At 53.3% G+C, this 20,927-nt stretch overlaps 1 protein-coding gene across 1 annotated transcript in view; it reads right to left on the bottom strand.

The window, feature by feature from the left end:
* Usp20 (ubiquitin specific peptidase 20) overlaps window positions 1-20,927 on the bottom strand; it is a 31,857-nt gene that overhangs the window by 5,064 nt on the left and 5,866 nt on the right. The window contains exons 2-23 of the mRNA XM_057754943.1: window positions 20,702-20,781; window positions 18,376-18,423; window positions 17,681-17,777; window positions 16,807-16,860; window positions 16,322-16,384; window positions 15,905-16,036; window positions 14,658-14,754; window positions 14,185-14,254; window positions 12,663-12,776; window positions 11,235-11,313; window positions 7,707-8,154; window positions 7,204-7,344; window positions 6,790-6,905; window positions 6,466-6,638; window positions 5,907-6,001; window positions 3,857-3,890; window positions 3,631-3,676; window positions 2,914-3,094; window positions 2,706-2,832; window positions 2,332-2,501; window positions 2,164-2,245; window positions 199-307 (exon numbers count right to left, since the gene is read on the bottom strand). Of these exons, the coding sequence (XP_057610926.1) occupies window positions 199-307; window positions 2,164-2,245; window positions 2,332-2,501; window positions 2,706-2,832; window positions 2,914-3,094; window positions 3,631-3,676; window positions 3,857-3,890; window positions 5,907-6,001; window positions 6,466-6,638; window positions 6,790-6,905; window positions 7,204-7,344; window positions 7,707-8,154; window positions 11,235-11,313; window positions 12,663-12,776; window positions 14,185-14,254; window positions 14,658-14,754; window positions 15,905-16,036; window positions 16,322-16,384; window positions 16,807-16,860; window positions 17,681-17,761 (2,412 nt within the window). The 5' untranslated portion in view covers window positions 17,762-17,777; window positions 18,376-18,423; window positions 20,702-20,781. The remainder of the gene's footprint in view (window positions 1-198; window positions 308-2,163; window positions 2,246-2,331; window positions 2,502-2,705; window positions 2,833-2,913; window positions 3,095-3,630; window positions 3,677-3,856; window positions 3,891-5,906; window positions 6,002-6,465; window positions 6,639-6,789; window positions 6,906-7,203; window positions 7,345-7,706; window positions 8,155-11,234; window positions 11,314-12,662; window positions 12,777-14,184; window positions 14,255-14,657; window positions 14,755-15,904; window positions 16,037-16,321; window positions 16,385-16,806; window positions 16,861-17,680; window positions 17,778-18,375; window positions 18,424-20,701; window positions 20,782-20,927) is intronic.

The following is a 20,927-nucleotide window of genomic DNA, read 5'->3' as shown; positions in this document are numbered from 1 at the left end:
GTGGGCACAGGATTTCAACCACTGTAAAGAGACCCCAGCCTGAGCCACCGCGGCAGGCGCAAGTAGAGCACGTTGGCATTTCTCTAACGCCAACGCCTCTTCTCTTCATTCCTGACCCGCTACCAATCGGCAGAGCACTTCCTACTCAGCCTCACTGCACATGGCTTCGGTCCTCAAGTCCCCGTTCCCCAAATGCACCTTGATGAAAGTGTCAATCTCCATCCTCCTGCGCTTGGCCAGCGCCTCGATCTCCACCTGGCAGATGGAGCACACGTACAGATGGTTCACAGCAGGGCCGCCCCCGAACCTGCTCGGGCAGGGAGAGAGAGCCAGCATCAAGCAGGGGAGCTGCTCCCCGCCTCACCCCGTGCCCTCTAGCACACTCCCAGCACAAAAGGCTGGCAAGGGTCCTCAGGGCTGCTTTTCCGCAAAAGGTGTCCAGAGCTCGGCTTCATCTGGGCTACCAGTGAGGCTGCAGTAGGAGATAGTGCAGTGAGGCTGCAGTAGGAGATGGTGCAGTGAGGCTGCAGTAGGAGATAAGTGCAGTGAGGCTGCAGTAGGAGATGGTGCAGTGAGGCTGCAGTAGGAGATGGTGCAGTGAGGCTGCAGTAGGAGATGGTGCAGTGAGGCTGCAGTAGGAGATGGTGCAGTGAGGCTGCAGTAGGAGATGGGTGCAGTGAGGCTGCAGTAGGAGATGGGTGCAGTGAGGCTGCAGTAGGAGATGGTGCAGTGAGGCTGCAGTAGGAGATGGTGCAGTGAGGCTGCAGTAGGAGATGGGTGCAGTGAGGCTGCAGTAGGAGATAAGTGCAGTGAGGCTGCAGTAGGAGATGGTGCAGTGAGGCTGCAGTAGGAGATGGTGCAGTGAGGCTGCAGTAGGAGATGGTGCAGTGAGGCTGCAGTAGGAGATGGGTGCAGTGAGGCTGCAGTAGGAGATGGGTGCAGTGAGGCTGCAGTAGGAGATGGTGCAGTGAGGCTGCAGTAGGAGATGGTGCAGTGAGGCTGCAGTAGGAGATGGTGCAGTGAGGCTGCAGTAGGAGATGGGTGCAGTGAGGCTGCAGTAGGAGATGGTGCAGTGAGGCTGCAGTAGGAGATGGTGCAGTGAGGCTGCAGTAGGAGATGGTGCAGTGAGGCTGCAGTAGGAGATGGGTGCAGTGAGGCTGCAGTAGGAGATGGTGCAGTGAGGCTGCAGTAGGAGATGGTGCAGTGAGGCTGCAGTAGGAGATGGTGCAGTGAGGCTGCAGTAGGAGATGGTGCAGTGAGGCTGCAGTAGGAGATGGTGCAGTGAGGCTGCAGTAGGAGATGGGTGCAGTGAGGCTGCAGTAGGAGATAAGTGCAGTGAGGCTGCAGTAGGAGATGGTGCAGTGAGGCTGCAGTAGGAGATGGTGCAGTGAGGCTGCAGTAGGAGATGGTGCAGTGAGGCTGCAGTAGGAGATAAGTGCAGTGAGGCTGCAGTAGGAGATGGTGCAGTGAGGCTGCAGTAGGAGATAAGTGCAGTGAGGCTGCAGTAGGAGATGGTGCAGTGAGGCTGCAGTAGGAGATAAGTGCAGTGAGGCTGCAGTAGGAGATGGTGCAGTGAGGCTGCAGTAGGAGATGGGTGCAGTGAGGCTGCAGTAGGAGATGGTGCAGTGAGGCTGCAGTAGGAGATGGGTGCAGTGAGGCTGCAGTAGGAGGCTGCAGTAGGAGATAAGTGCAGTGAGGCTGCAGTAGGAGATGGTGCAGTGAGGCTGCAGTAGGAGATAAGTGTCCCAGCCTAGGAGCCTTACAGGATCAAGGGCTCTTTCCCACCACCCACTGGGAGCTGGCAGGAGGGGGCTCCTTCCCGGGGCAGACCCTACATACCCAGCTCTACTGGGGCCTAGGGCTGGACTGGGCTGCCATGGGAGGACTGCCTGCTCTTGGTGTCACTGACCTACAAGTCCTCAGACTAGAGCAGTTGCCTCAATGTGGCCAGTCTGGGCCCCATGCCAGACAGCCTGTGCTTGGTAGAGGTCAGAGGTCTAAGCCAACCCCCACACCTCAGCCCTGAAAGCAATATCCAAGGGCTTTCCACGGCGGACCCAACGAGCTGACTGGATTCCCTGCAGAAGGTGGGGCTGCTGCTGCGCTGCCCAGGGAACAGGGGCAGCGGGGTCAACCCCACTCCAGCCAGCTCCCAGCACTCACCTGCCGTACAGGTGCTCCCAGACGCTCTGCGGCAGGATCACCACCAGGTCGTCGATGTAGTGGTATTTGTTGGGTGGGATGCCTGTGAGGGGAGGCACAGAAGAGAGAGCTGGGGCTTGGGCCCAGCTACCCCCACTGCAACACCTCCCCCAGGGGCAGCCTACTCACCTCCATGCGAGCACAGGAAGGTGTGGTTGGTGATGGGCCCCGGCTCTGCAAAGGTGTTGAATTTGTTTAGCCATTCTCGAGACACATAGAACCGGAGCAGGCTGGGCTCCCGCATGGCAGCCAGAGACACCACCTGCTGCCGCTCACGCATGGCCTCCTCACTGCTCTTCCTGGGATAGACAGGGGTACAGTATGAGCCAAGAGACCCGGACTCAGGTTGTGCATGGACACCAAGTCAGACCAGGCCATGCTATGTATGCAGAGGCACCCCGTGGCATGCTGGGGGAGTGGCCTGACCCTCTCACAGGAAAGCTGACTTGCAGAAACTGCAGACACAGACAGACACATTGGTTGGGGTTCCCCACCAGGCCCACCTGTAGAAGAGTACGTAGGCCTCCACATTCTGTACCACCGTCTCATGGACCTCGGTGACATACTGGTCATCGAATTCATACCACTGCCCATTGATCACATTCTGACAGTAGGCGATGTAGTGCCCACCTGGTAGACAAGCAACGGGTTATATGGACCCAGGGGCCAGGCAGTGGAGGAGGGCCGGGCTGGAGTGCGGGGCATACTCACTGCCTGCTGTGCCATGGTGACAAATGACAGAGAGAAGGTCATAGGTGGTGACCTGAGAAGTGCACTCCTTGGCCAGGAAAGGGCGGAGGTCGAGTCCCTCAAGGGGGAAGGAGACATGGCTGCTGACTTTGAAGGAGTACATTACCTCATGCCGGAAGCGCTTCAGGTGGACACACAGAATCTGAGGGGAGAGGGCAGGGGCCAGTCACCCTGGCCAACTGGGGAAGACGACAGGGAAGCTCATGGGATAGGACTCCCACACAGGTCTAGGCCTGTTGGACTTGCATGGGGTCCATCACACATGTCAGAGACCCCCATGTGGGGGTCAACAGCCCACTTCTCTCACGAGGACTGACAGCCTATGGTGTAGCTGCCAGAGGGGCCGACAGAGAGCTGGGCTGGGCCCTCAGGAAGCTGACTCTGCCATGCTTACTTTTCAAGAACTCTGACACTGGTTTGGGGACTCTGAGGAACCTCTCCAGAACATCAGACAGCCCGCAGCCTGAGCCTTGTCTCTGCTCGCCTGGGGCCTCAGCAAGCCCCCAAATGGAAGAGGGAACTGAAGTGCAGAGGACACCTCTCCCCCAAAGCACCTGCACGAGTTTCATGGCCTTCTGTGCCTGTACAGGACAGGTCAGTCTCTACACGGCCCCACAGGCCACTCAAGCACCTACCCACGTGGACCCCAGGCTAACAGGACCGAGGTGGCTTGCTCACCTCAGGCAGGCACAGGACTTTACAGTACTTCACACCATTCCGCAGCCTGCAGAGGGGGACAGAAGAGCCATGGTCAGTGTCCTGCGGGGAAGGGGGTCAGCAGAGAGACCAAGGCACAGTCCCCTGCAGACCCTTGTCATCTGGGAGGTTAGCACAGGGCTGAGGGAAACCCTGGGGAGGACTCAGGGAACAGGGAGCTGGGAACAGGCCCCAGAGCACAACTTACTTCTTACACCGCTCACAGCTGTACATGTTGTCTCCTGACGCAGACGAGCAAAGGCCAGAGGTCAGCAGGCATAGAAAACGGGGACAGAAAGGGCAAATATGAATTATGTTTAAGGTGAAAAATACTGGCAGGAAGTGACAGGATTCCAGAGACAGAACCAAAAAGAAAAGAGGTTCATTTGACCCTAGAAGCACCGAACTTCTCACATGGGCAGAACTAAAAACAAATGAAAGGCAGGAGGCAAGGAGGAGGGAGCCCAGCACTGAAGGCAGGCAGGTGGCGGACTCGAGCCTTCATCAGGCAGAGTTCCCATTTCACACTGCTAACCAAAGGGACTCGGGACCAGAGAGATGGCTCAGCTGAGCTGGATGACCTGGGTTCGTCCCTGAGACTTACATGTGAAACAGAGAGCCAACTTCAGGTCATCCTACGACCTCCACATGTGCAGTGTGACATGTGACGACACACACAGAGCAATAAAAATATTTCTAAAAATGTAAAACGTCACTGGGTGGTAGTAGCACACAATTTTAATCCCAGCCCTCGGGAGACAGAGACAGGCAGAGCTCTAGGAGTGTGAGGCCAGCCTGGTCTACAGAGTGAGTTCCAGGGCAGCAAGAGCTATATAGAGAAACCCTGCCTCAATTAATTAATTAGCTAATTAATTAATTTCAAAAATTTTTTAAAATAATAAGAATAGTTATTGTGGCAAAATTGGTATTATTTGCATTTTTCAATCAGAAAAGAAAGCAAAAAAAAAAAAAAACTACCAAAAACCAAACAAACAAAAAAACCCAAAGAATTTTTTAAAAAATCATGAAGTTAGTGACATGGCTCAGCAGGCAAAAGTGCTTGTTACCAAACCTGACAACCTGAGTTTGATCACAAGACCCACATGCTGCAAAGACAAAAATCAATTCCCTAGCTGTCTTCTTGCTTCATACTAGGGCAGTATGTGTACACACAGTAAGTAAAGGGGTAAATATTTTAAATTACATGTAAATATTTTAAATTACATTTTAGTTTTCAAGCTGGTCACAGGGTGACAACCTACAAGCTTAACTGGAGAAGAGGAGGCTAGAGAGAGGATCAGTAGTTTAAGGCCAACCTGGGCTACACAATGAATCCAAGGCCAGCATGGGCTATACAAGACCCTGTCTCAAAACAAAGACAAACAGAAAATTCCACCTCATTAACAACCAAGGAAGCATAAAGCTCAAGTGCAGCGCCCCCTCCAGCACCCAACTGGGAGAAACAACAACAGGCCAACGGCCAAGAGTGACAGCAGCAGATGTCTAAGCCTGCCCTGGCGGGTAGCAGGTGAACATCTATCTATCTCACGTGTTTCTTTGGAAAAGCCTCATACAGATGTCTAAGCCTGCCCTGGCGGGTAGCAGGTGAACATCTATCTATCTCACGTGTTCTTTGGAAAAGCCTCATGCAGATGTCTAAGCCTGCCCTGGCGGGTAGCAGGTGAACATCTATCTATCTCACGTGTTTCTTTGGAAAAGCCTCATGCAGATGTCTAAGCCTGCCCTGGCGGGTAGCAGGTGAACATCTATCTATCTCACGTGTTTCTTTGGAAAAGCCTCATGCAGATGTCTAAGCCTGCCCTGGCGGGTAGCAGGTGAACATCTATCTATCTCACGTGTTTCTTTGGAAAAGCCTCATGCAGATGTCTAAGCCTGCCCTGGCGGGTAGCAGGTGAACATCTATCTCATGTGTTTCTTTGGAAAAGCCTCATGCAGATGTCTAAGCCTGCCCTGGCGGGTAGCAGGTGAACATCTATCTATCTCACGTGTTTCTTTGGAAAAGCCTCATGCAGCCCAGGCTGGAATTGAACTCACTATGTAGCTCAGAATGATCCTAAACCCTGATCTCTTGCCTCCACCCCCGAAGTGCTGGGGTCACAGAGGTGCACCTCCCGTAGGCTGGCAGTGGAATCTAACAGGGTCAGTCTGGAAAGCACAGTGGCCATGGATCCATTAGCCTTGGGCTCTATGCAGTCCCCTCTCCCTGTAGCTCCCATTCTGGCAGCCAGGCCACTCACCCTTCAACTCGTCGGCAGCAAAGAAAGCAGCCAGGCAGTCTTCCAGTGTGACGACAGGCCCCCAAAACCAGCTGGGGGTACAGGACACCACGAACCTAGACAGACAAGAGAGGGGTGATAGGCGCTATGAGGCCTGGGTATGGGGGTGTGGCTGAGGGCTGTCCACACTAGCAGCTGACTTGCAGCTGGAGGCTAGAGGCCCAGGGCTAGACATTTTGTGTCCACAGGCTCTGCAAGGCCAGCTTATGTGCCCTTCCCCCAGGCCAGCTGGCTTGGGGGTTAAGGGAGTTGCCTGTAACTCTTCAGGTCACACCTGGACCCAGATGCTGCCTCACTTCTACTTGCTGCTTGGCCACTCTTCGGGTTGTCACTTACCCTCCACCTTAAAGGAGCATTAGTCAAGGCTATCCCAAAATGACCAAGACCCTGAACCCAGTTAACTCATCTGCCTCTTTGGCCTCAGCTCCCGATCCATGGACTCTCCCTGGCCCCATGGATGTTTGTTCCTGCATTGCTGGTAGACCCAGGAAAGTCAGGCCGGGCTGAAGTCCCAGCATACCTTCGGATATACTCCACGATGAAGGCCAGCCAGCCCTGGGAGGAGTAGCTGTCCCCACAGGCACCTGGCTTGGCTGGTGCATTCTGGTAGATGGCAGAGTGGAGTTTGGCTAGGTCTTCCTTGCCAGGGATGGGCAACGACAGGTCCTGGAATGTCTCCACTGTGGTAGATACCTATGGGATAAAGACCCGCCTGGTGCCCACCTTTGCCAGTATCTACTGCCCCAGCAGGTAAAGCAGAAAGTTTGCTCCTGGGGTAGGAATGCCAAGGGAGAGTCCACCCTGCCCCACGTGGTAAACAATGCCAGCTTCCCTGGGCACCCACCCTGTCACAGGTGAGACACTGCACCAGACTGAGGACAGAGCCATTGAAGACGTCTGAGATCACGCTGCGGTAGCTTTGCTCCTTCCGCCTCCGGCCACCAGTACTCGGCACCTGGGCTGGGAACACAGCACAGGACTAGGCCAGTCTCCCTGGCATGGCAGGCACAGGCACAGACAAGAGGCTTCCTCAGCCACACTGTGCAGCCCTCACCGTGGATCACAACTGATTATACACGTCGCCCGTTGACGCCTTAGCACCACTGTTTATCATAGAAAATGGGGCTCCCTCTCACATCCCAAGGCTGCTACTGGGTTTAAAGGCTCAGGTGAGCAGCACACAGCCTGGACCAGGGTTGTAAGTGCCCCACACTGGCCACCATGACATCCCCAGCTGAGCTCATGACTGCCCCCGAACCTTTCTTGAGCACGTACGATGGCCCCATCCTCACAGGGCTTGCACGAGGAGGGCTGCTGGACAGCTTGGTGTGGCCCTCGTGGTGGTGCACAGGGCTGCAGGGGCGAGAGGAGCTGCGTATGTGGGCTTCGTTGTCTGGCTCTGGGGACAGCAAGGAGGAAGTACTGGGCCAGGGCAGCAAAGCTAGTGCCCTCCATGCCAACTCTGGAGCCAGAGCAAGAGAACCTGGCATCTCCCCCCAGGAATAATGCCTGCCTCCCCATTCCGCCCCCTACATCCAGCTCCAACACCATCAAACATGCTGGGACAAAGCTATCTAGTCTATTTCCAGCTGAGGTTCCAGACAAGGCAGGGCTGTGGCTCTAAAAGCCCAGTGAGCCTGGCACTGTGAGGAGGGTTCAGAGGCAGAGTCTCCCCCCACCTACAGCTAGGCAGGCAACAGACACAGGGCTTACAGGCTGTGATTTCCCAGTGTCCCAACCAGTGATCTGGTTGACTGATACCTGGGGTCCGACAGGGGCTGGTGGACCTTGGTGATGGTGGCTGAGCCTCGCTGGATTGGTTGTCAAGGGAGGCCATGGCCGTGTCCACATCAGCATCCTCATCCACTTGCTCCGAGTTGGTGCGCTGCTGGCCCCAGGAGAACTTACGGTCCTTCATTCGTTCCTTCTCAGAGATGGCTCGGCCAGCCTCTTCTGGGATCAGCAGCTCCATCTCAGCCTTTGAGCTTCCTCCACCACGCCCTTGCCCGTCACCCTCACCCCTGTCACTGCTGGAGTCACAGGACAGAAACTCGTCCTCTGATGGGCTCCGGTCGCCGTCACGCCTCTCATCTGTGTCACTGGAATCTGAGTCCCGAGCATCAGTGAGTGCTGTCACAGCAGCTACCATGGGCTCCTTGAGCTCTTCATGAAGCTGGTCCATCAAGCAGCGAAGGAACTCCTGGGTGTCCTGCAATCAGGGCCATGTCACTAGGGCTTTCAAGGATGCAAGGGCCACCATGGACACTGCTGCTTCTGCCCACAAGGCTGCCAGCCACCTCTAGCAGGACCTGGCAAGCATCTATGCAGACAAGAGGCTTAGCCCCACCCCCATGGCAGTCCCCACCATTCAAGGCTCAGAGAGACTATGGGACTCCTCCCAGGTCACACAGCACACAAAGAGCCAGGGTCCTGGGCGTAAACCACAGAACCAACTTCGCCCCTGCTCCTACACAGTTTGGGAAGAGATGAGCAGCACATCAGCCACTGAAGTCTCCTTGCTCCCTGGGCAGAGGTCAGCAGTGTGTCAGGGACCCAGTAAGGGTCAAAGGATAGGACATGGCCAGCTAGACGTTAAGAATACTTCACTGAACAGTGCTACCCAACAGGCCAGGCAGCCAAGCTGATCCCTTCTCTACCGGTGTATCTTCCTACTCCCCACACATCACCACCATGTGTGTGACACGGCGGCAGGAGGAGAGGCCCTGAAAGCAGAGTCCCACTCTCCTGGCTCACACGGGCAGGACACAAATCAGGTTGCTTCCCCCAGAAGGATGGTGTCATTTTTAGGGCCTAGTGCCTAATCCAGCCCTGCAGGAAGCTGGGAGATAGCCTACTTGCAGAGACACCCTACTGAGGTGGTGGTGACAGCAGCTGACCTCAAGGGCTGAGGGCACTGGAAGACATGTGCTCCGAGCCCAGCAGCAATCTGATGATGCCTGAGCTACTCCTGGACCACATGCGGGAAATAGGCTCACAGGCATCCAGAGCCAGTTGACCCCAGGAGAGGTCAGTGGGACACACAAGTGGCTTCTGTCCATCAGGAGGGGAGCACATGAATGAAAACAAGTCTTCAGCTACTTCCCACTACTTCTCCCTCTTGCGAGATCAGGGGAGTGGCTGACTCAACACAGTGCTTGACACGCCAGACATAAGACCTGAGTTCAAGAACCAAAATCGACATTGAAAACAAGAACAGATGTGGTGGCATGCACTTGGAGTCTCGGCACTGCGGAGGGAGAGACAGACCCACCCCAGCGCTCACTGGTCAGCCAGGCTTAACCACATCATCCGTGAGCTCCACAGTAAAAGTCACTGTGTCAAAGGAGGTGGGCGGTGTTCACAAAGATGGTCCCTGAGGTCATCTTCCACCCTCTCTGCGGGTACAAGTGCTTGTACATGCACACACACACACACCATACACACACCTTTTAAAAAAATAAAAGTTCTAGCCAGGCAGTGGTGGTGCACACCTTTAATCCTGGCACTTGAGAGGCAAGGTAGGTGAATCGCTGTGAGTTCCAGGCTAGCCTGGTCTGTAGGATACACAGAAAGCCTGTCTCAAAAAAAAAAAAAAGAAAGAAAGAAAAGAAAAAAAAAGTTTTCTGCCCCTTGCCAAGCTTTCAACTTACATGAAAGCACAAAATCTCCTATGTCCACATAGAGAGGCTACAGCTGTGCCTGGCTTCAGACCAGAAGTATCTGTGGAAGTGCAAAGAGCAGGGAAAGCAGCCTCTGCTGGGCCCAGCTGGAGGAGATGATGTCACACAGCAGTCAAGCAGCACATGGGATGGTGTCCACCCTGGCTGAGGGCAGCACAGTGCTGACCAGAATAAAGGTCACTCAGCAGTAAGGGACAGGCTCAGCTTGTCCCTTACCCCTCTCCTGCCCTGTGTGCTGTGTACCTTGGATGTGTAGCTTCTCTGAGCCTTTCTCACCTGTGACATAGGAGCAATGTGTCCCTTTGTGGTAGACAGTGAGCCCAGGCCACTGCAGTCACCACTTCCCAGAACAGATAGTACAGAGGCAGCATGGACTTTCTCAGGCAGACAGCTTGGCACCCACTCCAAAAATCTGAGCACATACCCCGGGCCCCAGCCTGAGCTGGGTGGTAATCAAGAGAGTGCAGGCATCTCTAGTGCCCACCACTGTATCTGAGGGACCAACATACAGGCAGCAGAAGAGGTGGCCCAGCTAGGTCCAGCTCTGACTGCAGGTTATCCAGGAGTCCCTGCCACACCACAGATCATGTGGGTTCGGCATGGGTTGAGAACTCACATAGCACATTCTTGGTTCCATGATTTCCTTTCTTTCTTGGCTGCCCTGGAACTCTCTCTGTAGACCAGGCTGGCCTCAGACTCACAGAGATCTGCCTGCCTCTGCCTTCCTGAGTGGGACCAAGGGTGTTGTCACCACGCCTACTTGTGATTTTCTGGACAGAATGCTATGTATGATAGATCTCAAAGATACACTCTGAGCTAAAAGTTTTTCTTGCCAGTCATGGTAGAGCATACCTGTGATCTTTGATCCCAACACTCAGCACTCAAGAGGTAGGGGCAGGTGTGTGAGTTCAAGACCAGCCTGGTCTACATAGTGAGTTCCAGGACAGCCAGACTTACATAGCAGGAAACTTAAAAAAAGAAAAAAGAAAAAAATAATAAAAGTCCCCACCCCTGCCCAGAAAAGAAAAAGTAGGGCTCTATGTGTAGAGTGCTTGCAGGGTAAGCCTGCAGGCCCCAGTCTGTTCTCCATACCCACATAAACATTGGGGCACAGTGGCACCTATGATCCCAGAGCTAGGGAAGCAAGACAGGAGGACCTGGGGTTTGTCAGCTCAGTAAGTCTAGCCTAACTGTGAGTTCCAGGCTGGTAAGTGACCCTGTCTCCAAATAGTAAGGTGAGGAGTGATTCACAAAATACATCCAACATCAACCTCTGTCATCCAACACATGCACACGCTCAGCTGCATGCACACACACACATGCACAGACATGCATGCACACTAAATAAATAGTAAACAATAAAAAAAAAAAAATCCAAGGAGGCTGGGTGCCCTCCCCGCTGCGTATCTGCTGTGTGGCTGGCATGAGTGACTTGGTCCCTTAAACCTCAGTTTCCTTGTCTGTAAATTGGAGCTAAAGGACAGCGGGTTACTGGGAGACACCATGTTCCCGTGAGTAAGAAAAGTTCTGACAATAGATGCCTGGCCTTTCTGCCTGCCATGAGGTCTGCTCTGGCTGGGCCAGTGTTCCAAGCAGCTAGACAGCTTACCTGCTGGGCATAGCCTCGGAACATCGGGTTGACCAACTTGATCCCATGGGACAGGCTGGTGGGGACCACATAGCTTGGCCTGTGGGGAGACCAAACCTGCTAGCACAGGTGGCCAGCCTTGAGCTACACCATGTGTGGCAACAGAGCAAGGCAGATCAGACCCCACAGGGGCAGTTCCCACAACCCCCACTGGCCCCACTGGCCAGGAGACAAGCCCACAATGTCCATTGCTGAAAAACCTAAAATTTCACAAAAGTACAATGAAATAGTATTACTAATATGTCCCTGCTAAAGAGGACACATCAGGAGCCTAATGGTAACAAGAGAAGAAAGGGCAAAAGTGCACCCAGGGACACCAAGAGAAGCTCTGACCTCTGACCTGTGGAAGAGTACAGTTTCTTTCTTTCTTTCTTTCTTTCTTTCTTTCTTTCTTTCTTTCTTTCTTTCTTTTTTTTTAACTCTGCGTTTTAAAGGAGTGCAGTTTCTTTTCTTTCTCTTTTTTCTTTTTTTCCAAGACCGTTTCTCTGTGTAGCCCTGGTTGTCCTGGAACTCACTCTGTAGACTAGGCTGGCCTTGAACTCACAGAGCTCCACCTGCTTCTGTCTCCCAAGTGCTGGGATTAAAGGTGTGTACCACTACTGCCTGGCTGCCCATTTCCACACCTAGTGTGAGCCTGTGAGCATGTTCAAACACCCCCCCACCCCCACCCCCACCCCCGCTTCACTTTTCTTTATTTTTATTGGTTCTTTTCGTTTGCTTGCTTTTGGAAGCTTGAGGACTATTTTGGTGCAGTTTGAGAGAAAAGGAACAGGGCAGGCATGCTATAAACCTTTGCAGCTGCCGGGAGGAGGGCTAGAGGAAGAAGGAGAGTCAGCCATGCTTGGTAAGGGAGGCTGGCAAGTGGCTGACAGGAGGGCCTTCAGGAAAGGGTGAGAAAGTCGAGAGGCCCAGAACAAGCCAAGTGAGGTTTGGGTCAGGATGTGAAGCAGGAGTAAAGAGGAACTTAGTGAGGGTCTGTAAGCAACTGCCTCACCTTCCGTTTGCCCAGAGACCATGCTTCTCATCTTTAAGTTCACTTCACCCAGCCACAACCATGGCCTGGCCAACACCCAACACTGTGTGCAAGTACCCTATCCCCAACTGACACCTGACACAGGCAGGATGGTCTTCGGGTCTCCGCACAGACATCTGTCAAGACAGCTGTCACCCACGCTCCATGGTCACCAGCTCTGTGGCTGGGAACAGTAATGCCTGTAGCTCTGTACCTCTGTCTCTCCATTCTTCAACAGAACTAGTAAGCTTAGCGATGCAGTGCAGGCTGCCTGTAAGCACTCATGTGCCATGGAACCATCCAGAGGAAGCGCTCCGTCAAGAGAGCACAGCAGTCCAGCCCCACACATCTAGCCAAGGTCACACTCGGACACTCACCGTTTCTTGTGCCAGACCTCAGAGATCAACTTCTGGTAACTCTTGCACAAGGCTGGCTTCTTGTCTGTGCGTACCAGGCCACCACACTCCAGGAAGAACTGAGTGAGTGGGGGGCTGGGTTGGGGGTAGAGAGTCAGGACAGAAGAGAAATGGGAGGAACAGTGTTATTTAGAAAGAACTAGATTAGGGCTGGAGAGATGGCTCAGCACATAGAGGTGCCTGTCACTGAGCCTGGTGACCTGAGTTCGATCCCTGGGACCTAAATCCACCTATGCTCACACATACACACTCACAATAATAAATAAAACACCTTTTTTTTTTTTTTTTTTTTGGTTTTTCGAGACAGGGTTTCTCTGTATAGATTGGACAGTTTCTTGGCTATACTGGAACTCACTCTGTAGACCAAGCTGGCCTCAAACTCACTGAGATCCACCTGCCTCTGCCTGGGGAGAAACTGCTGACAGTGGGCCCCCAGGATTGAGAGCCAGGAAGGCCTTGTCTATTACAGGAAACAAACACCCATCTCTCCTGAGTCAGATCCAGGCTCCCTGCTGCAGGTCCTGAAGCTGGGACTCTGAAAGAACAGGGGTAGAGCTGCCCCTGCTCTCCCTGAGCCTACACTGTAGGACTTGTCAGGTGGGAGGGCACCTCCGCAATTCTACTTTCTACATGTTAGAAACTGTCACACATATATTCACATGCATGTTAAACAAATGTATACAAACAATGTCAATTGACCATATTGTCACTGTGAACATATTGGTTTTTCGAGACAGGGTTTCTCTGTGTAACAGCCCTGGCTGTCCTGGAACTCATTCTGTAGACCAGGCTGGCCTCGAACTCACAGAGATCCACCTGCCTCTGCCTCCCAAGTGCTGGGATTAAAGGCGTGCGCCACCCGGCTCAGATTTTCTTAGGTATGCATATCTGTTCCCTCTTCCCCTCCTTTCTGTATGTTAATCGTTAACACACAACTGTATACAGGAAAGGGGTAAGGTTGCTGAGTTTGCTCTATCATTCCTGTGTCAGCTGTGTGTGAAACAATGAACACACACACTCTCAATCACAATCCTGTAGAGACCGCCACTACACAGGGCTGCACCCCATCTGGCAACCTCCCTTTCCATCTGCCAGGTTCTGCACTCCTCACTTCAGTAAACATTGGCCTACACTCACCACAAGACTGCAATACAATGAACTTACTCTCTTGCAGATAGACCACATGGACACAGTATTAGGATGGAACCAGGGACTCGCACACGCTAGGCCAACCCTCCACGAATGAGCTGCACCCTGCCCCAACCAGGGATGCTGAGTACCCCTGTGCCTATCATGCCTCCTCCTCCCTGGTCCTGTGAGGGCTGGCATGAGACTAAAAGGGACGGCAGTCACTGGGCATGCCTGGGTTTAGGGATTTGGAAGTGTGTCTATCCCATGTCTATGGCCAGAGTGGAGACTGCTACTCCTTCTAGGGTTTTGCCTGGGACAGCTCCTGCCCTTCCCTCAGGAGAGGACAACCTACCAATTGGACAAGGCCTGCAGGGCAGCATTCATGTAGCAGGAGTTTCCCAGGTTCTTCATGCCCGTGAGGCCTGAAAACAACATGAAGAAGAACTGAGATCCCTGCCCAGAGGACCCTCACAAGCTCCTCCGCTCAGCTCTAGCCACCCCAGGTCTGCGGCAAATCTGTATCCCACCCCAGAGATCTCCCAGAAGTCAGCACGGCGGCTGCTCAGAACACCTAAGCAGGGTTGGGTGTGCCACATAAAAGGGCCCCTTAGCTACTCTGCCCAGCTCACACTCCAATCCACAGATGAGGAGGCCACACACACAGCTTCATGCAGCTGAGAGAGAGATGAGCACGTCTCCAGGGACGGCACGTCCTGTGTGTCCACCACCCCTGCTCACTGCACCACGGCAGACGGAGCCAGCAGAGACAAGCCCTTGGTGCTTCCCATGCCGTCTGCCCTACGGCTCCCCTGTTGTCGCCATTACCTCGAGGTTTCAGGTCATCATCCTCAGACTCAGACTCTCCTTCGTCAGCCACAGCAATAGGGACGGCTCTCAGAGAGTGGGAGGGTGGTGGGGAGTCCTGTGTTAAAGACCCAAGTGAGGAAATTGGGGTGAAGAGGGGGACCTGAATGCACTCACTTCCTCCCAGAGGAAGCATTACAGCCCCTCAGCATATAGCCAGTACTGAGTGAGCCCAACAAAGCCAAGGGTGTCATGCGAGGGGAGACTGGGGACCATCTCTGGGAACTGCCGTACTTGTAATTTGTAAGAACTGCTGTTCCTTTAGAAGACATTGGGGGTGGGGGAGGAGTGAAGAAAACCACACAATCCTAGTTTCCTGAGCAAGCACTGCTAACTGCGGTACACTTCTGTACATTTTTACCATTTAACACACACCGACAAAGGACATCACACAATGTCACAGCCTGAAAACCTTCAGGGCCAGGAAGTCATCTCAGTGGGGAGGAGAGCACACTGCTCTTGCAGAGGACCCATACCAGGAGGCTCACAACCGCCAACCCCAGCTCCAGGGCTCTGAGAATTCCCTCTTGCCTCCTTAGGCTCCTGAACTCATGCACACAAACACACCTGCACACGCAGAAGAAAAATACAATCTTCTACCCCCTTCTTAAAATCTAAAAACAAAGACTTCACAAACATCTCCCGGTCACACTGTACTCAATAGACACTTTTAGCTATGGCATGCCGTCTCAGCAAGGAGGCAACAGAGCCACATGCACACATCCCCACCTGTACATATCCACACACCCACAAACCACACACATCTTGCCCACACCACCCCATAACTCCCTGTCCTTCCAGGGTTGCTAATCTAGCCTTACAGATGGGCTTGCTGACCCCTACAAGTACCAGGCAGGCCAGGGCTGAGTCTGCCATCCTGAGGAAGTCTCTGCTGCTGGAGGAGCTGTTCTCTCACAGGGGCTTCCACAGAGGAGCAGGCCACAGTAACTACTCTCAGGTTCCTCAGGATACGCTTTAGGTGTGGGCCCTCCCAGAGCCATGAACGGAGCCATGCACTTCCCCAGTCTTCCCTGCTCCTGCTCCTCTGTGTTCTCACAGCCCTACATGGGCCCTGACACAACTGGGCTCAGTGAGTACTTGCTGACCAGAGCTCCTTGTCACATACTTCCGCTGGACCCCCTGGCTCAGATCACACTGCCCCATCAGGACATGGCTGCCAACAACCAGCCCGAGCACTGCGCCCCTACCTGCTCTGAGAGCTTGGCTGAGGAGCTGGACAGGTGGACTGCCAGACGCTGTTCCAGGAAGACTTCACGCTCACAGGCGTAGCACCACACCCGGAACGTGGTCAGGTTCACAGTCAGGTTGTGCTTTTTCACCTGCAGGGTAAGAGCCTAAATAAGGTTCAAGACAACTTGGCCAGGCAAGTGCCCTGACCCAACATGGCCCCCCGCCTCCCAGGAAGAGGAGGCCTGGTCAGTGTCCAGGAGCTGAGGCTAGCCCATCCTCCATCCACCAGACAGGGCCAGTGTGGGCCTGCTGTCCTTTTAGCAGTTCCGCAGCAACTGTGCAGTAACCAACCACTCTTTTCTCGAGGCCCAGGGCAGGTAAAGCCAGGAGGCTGTGGCAAGGACTGTGCCCTGCCTTCCCACCCCCACACCCACCTGTGCATGAATGGTGCTGTGGTCAGCAAAGGACTCTCCACAGCCAACATAGGGGCAGGTGACCTGGAGAGAGAGCCAGTGTCAGCACAGTAACTCTAGCTACCCCAAAGCAGTGTGACTTGGCGCTATCCAACATGTGACTGAGGAGCTCCCATCCCAAAATAACAAAAGTCTAGTAATCAAAGATGAGTGTGGCCACCAAAATAAGTGGCCCTGCACTGAGTTAAGTAGACACTGTCCCCACTACAGTGGACCACACAGTGAAGTCAGGCCTGGCTAGGAAGCCCAACCAGCAAGACTCCACAAAAGCAGAGTTCATGGAGACAGAATCATTGGTCCAGAGTCTCTTCCAGCTTGATGTTTTCTGTTGTCAGTCTTGACGGCTGCCCGAGCAGCCATCCCAGGGACTGTCCCCGGGGCCTGAACTTGTAGCATCAAGGCTAGGTACTCCAAGGCCAGAGTTCAGACTCATGTGGATTCTTTACCTGGAGACAGGCCCACAGGTTAGGTCCAGCAACACCACAGGACTGGCAGGTTCCCTGAGAGAGGGAGGGAAGAGAGAAATGTTTAAGGGTCCAAGGGGGTGAAACACAGGAACTCCTCTCTACCAGCCGCTGCTCACTCATCCTTGACTTCAAAGACCTTCCTTTCCCAACCTACTACCTACACTGGGGCCTATGGGCACTTTCATCTGAGATGAGGTGTTTTGTTTTTTCGAGACAGGATTTCTCTGTGTTAAAGTCCTAGCTGTCCTGGAACTCTCTCTGTAGACCAGGCTGACCTGGAACTCACAGAGATCCTCCTGCCTCTGCCTCCCAAGTGCGGGATTAAAGGTGTGCATCACCACACCTGACAACCCAGGGCCTTGCTTGCACCCAGGCATGGAGCCACACCCTCAGTCCATGCAGTCTTCTTATGGAATTTCATATCAACAACCAGGCGACAATGACTACATGTCACTCAGGGAAGAAGCTCATCTTCCCCTGCAGGAACCCTGACCAAGCTAGGGGCACATCTGTGAGAGAGTATGGGAGGCTAGGGTGTGGCTCAGCCGTTCTGCACTTGTCCAGAGCGCCAGAAGAAAAAACAAGAATCACCTCTGTATGCCCATCCCTTCCTTCTGAAGGCTGTGCACCCAGTGGGAATGGATGGTGCCATTAGTGATTCTCAGGGGCTTGATCTAAACTGATTAAGGGCAGCAGAACCCAAGGCCCGGAAGAAAGCTCTCAAGCAGATGCCAGCAGGGCCATTACACACAGAAGGCTTTGCAGAGTTGGGGGCAGGGCAATGCTGCCCTGCCTCACAAAGTATCCCCAAGCCCATAGGCTGAACCCCAGTTCCTGAGGACTGTTCCTCTACCTGAGACTTAAGCAGCAAGTCCTCTTTGGTCACCTCCCCTATGGAGTCAAGGTGAGGGCAGATGTCTCTGGCATCTCCCATTCTGGCCCAGGCTCCCCTGTAAGGAGACACAGCAGGTTAGAGGCAGCCCCCCCACACACACACACACAATTAATGACACCACAGGGGATGAGAGGTTACTGGCATGGCTGGTTGCAATCCCAGCTCCACCTCATACCAGCTGGTAACCCAGCCAAGCTGCTTCACCTCCCTGGGCCTCCCTTTCTTAGTCTGAGGAGAAAACAGCTGTCTCACTGGGTTGGTATGATGGTTCACAGAATTAAAGGGTATCAGGGCAGGGCTGGCACACAGCTTGACAGACAGCATTCTGAACAATGCTGGCTGGCTATGAGGCTTAGGTTCACTGGTGGGGAGACACTGGAATCATGCCAATCCCTCAGGAACTGCACACCATCCTGTCCAGACCCGTGGGAGCTGTTGGAGATTCGTGTCTGTGATCTACTCCACCGAGTGGGCAGGCAGAGGAATGGCTGGCTCTCAAAACTGCCTTCTCTGAACAGGCAGGACCGTCTTCTAAGGAGCCCAAAGCCCTGAAGCTGCAGTCTCAGCGGAGAAGCTCAACTGCAGGTCATATATCAAAGGCAGCACAAGTGGGACTGCCTTCAGGAACATCTGAGCACTGGCAGAAGACTCACCCAGGAAGCAGGATGGAAGAGGTCGCCAAAGTGTCAACAGCAGTGTATCTGGGTGACAGATGTCAAGGGGTAGGAAAGTTAGCTTTGCTGCTATAGTAAGTGACACACTCACAGGAAGAGCAAACTCAGATGCTCTAAAAGTACCAGGCAGAGGGGATAGGGCCCTCCAAGGGCGACAGACATCCCTCCACACACGACAGACATCCCTCCACACACGACAGACATCCCTCCACGCACGACAGACATCCCTCCACACACGACAGACATCCCTCCACACACGACAGACATCCCTCCACGCACGACAGACATCCCTCCACGCGTGACAGACTTCCCTCCACGCGTGACATACAACCCCCCACGCGTGACAGATATCCCCCCACGAGTGACAGACATCCCTCCACACAGGACAGACGTCACTCCTGATGTTTCGCTTTAAATCAGAAAAAGAAAAAGGCAATCTGTCTGAAAAGTCACCGCTCTGCCAGGTGGGGGCGCACTCTGGCCATCTAGGCTGTTGTCTGGCAGATATGCTGCATTAGGCAAACTGCGGGAGGGCACACAGGATATCCCCGCATGTTTTTGCAGTCCTGGCAATCCGGCTATTTTAAAAGAAGACACCAGGGCTGTAGTGATCGTGTCTATAATCCCAGCAGGGCAATCACAGGTTAAAGTCTGGGACTGGAGACATGGCTCAGTAGTTAAGAACACTGGTTGCTTTTCCTGTGGACCTGGGTTTGGTTTCCAGCACTCTCACGGTGGGTGGCTCACAATCATCCTAACTCCAGTTCCAGAGGATCAGACACCCCTTTCTGACCACTGCAGGTACCAGGCAAGCAAATACATATATCCTGGCAACACAATCACCCCACACACACACACACACACACATACACACACACAAAATAAAATAATGCAAAGAAAGTTTAATGTCTCCTCTGCTACACAGAAAGTTGGAGGCTATCCTGGAGTATATGAGACCTTGTTTTTTTTTAATATTTTATTTATTTATTATGTATACAATATTCTGTCTGTGTGTGTGCCTGCAGGCCAGAAGAGGGCACCAGACCTCATTACAGATGGTTGAGAGCCACCATGTGGTTGCTGGGAATTGAACTCAGGACCTTTGGAAGAGCAGGCAATGCTCTTAACCTCTGAGCCATCTCTCCAGCCCCATGAGACCTTGTTTTAAAAAATCAAAACAGCCAGGCAATGGTGGAGCACACCTTTAATCCCAGCACTCAGGAGACAGAGGCAGGTAGATCTATGTGAGTTCGAGGCCAGCCTGGTCTATAAGAGCTAGTTCCAGGACAGGCTTGTACAGGCTCCAAAGCTACAGAGAAACCTTGTCTTGAAAAACAACAAATAAGTAAATACAAAGGCAGGCTTATTGGCACGCCTTTTAGCCTAGTCTACAGAGCGAGCTCCAGGACAGCCATGGTTACACCAATCCTGTCTCAAAAGAAAGTCAGGGGAGAAGCTGAAAATAAATAACAACAAAAAAAACCTGTTTCAGTGCTTTAATACTTGAACAGAATCAGTCTAGGAACCTGACAGCTGATTCTGGCTCAAACTTTTGCTAAGAAAGGCTCAAATAAGCCACAGGTGTAGGTGGAGCCTAGAGCGCCCTCAGCAACAGCCAGGGCTACATTTCCCCAGGAGCCCAAAGGTGGACACAGTGCACCCCCTCTCCACCTCCAGGGTCAGCCAGGCAGCACATGAGACACTATGCTGATGGTGCCAGCTACTAGGCCGAACAGAGTCCTGGGCCAGTCCAATAAGAGCCCTCTCTGTTGTCTCAGCAGCTGTGACAGCCCCAGTAGCACAGACCAGGAGATCGTTGCTTCGTGTCTCAGCAACAGTCATCCCAGAGAGAGGGCTTCAGGCCTCGCTCACTTGTGAGTGCTCTCTTTCTCTCTCTAAAATGTGTTAATTTTTATTTGTGTGTGTGTGGACAAATACGGGAGTAACTTCTCCCCTTGCACTATGTGGGTCCCCAGGGCTGGAACGCAGGTTGGCAGGCTTTGGAGGTAAGCCCCTTGACCTGCAGAGCCATCCTGCTGGCCCTTATTCTCTAGGAAAAAAAAAAAAAAAAAAAAGCAAATAAAGGCAGCTTTGTCACACATTCCCCTTCACTTTATCCTGAGCATCCCGAGACCAGTGTGGCTTCACTCCCCTTCTGCCTCAAATGGCAAATGCCCAGTATAAGAGCCACATATCATCAGCAAAAGCGACCTGTGATATGTGAGTATAATCCCGTGCCTTCTAGGACAGCCAGCTCCTCTGGCAGTACAGAGGGGTACACCTTAGAGGAGGAGGTGGGACCTACCTGACTCAATGGCACATGCAGGAGAAGGCCAGCACAGACATTCTCTGTTGACAGTGACGGGCTGCTGAGGAGGCCTGCACCTGGGGGTAAATGAAATATTTCGTACAGAATCTACTTTAAAATTCCTCTTGAAAACATCCCACACCGTCTGGGGAGCACACATAGTAGGCTGCCTGGGGCTTCCACAGGCTTTGTGTTTCTCATGGAGAGTGACACCGTCCTTCCA

This window comes from Chionomys nivalis, chromosome 22, assembly GCF_950005125.1.
Source record: "Chionomys nivalis chromosome 22, mChiNiv1.1, whole genome shotgun sequence".
Classification (NCBI taxonomy): domain Eukaryota; kingdom Metazoa; phylum Chordata; class Mammalia; order Rodentia; family Cricetidae; genus Chionomys; species Chionomys nivalis.
The sequence above is the reverse complement of the archived record's forward strand: the minus strand, read 5'-3'. Positions and strand labels throughout refer to the sequence as shown.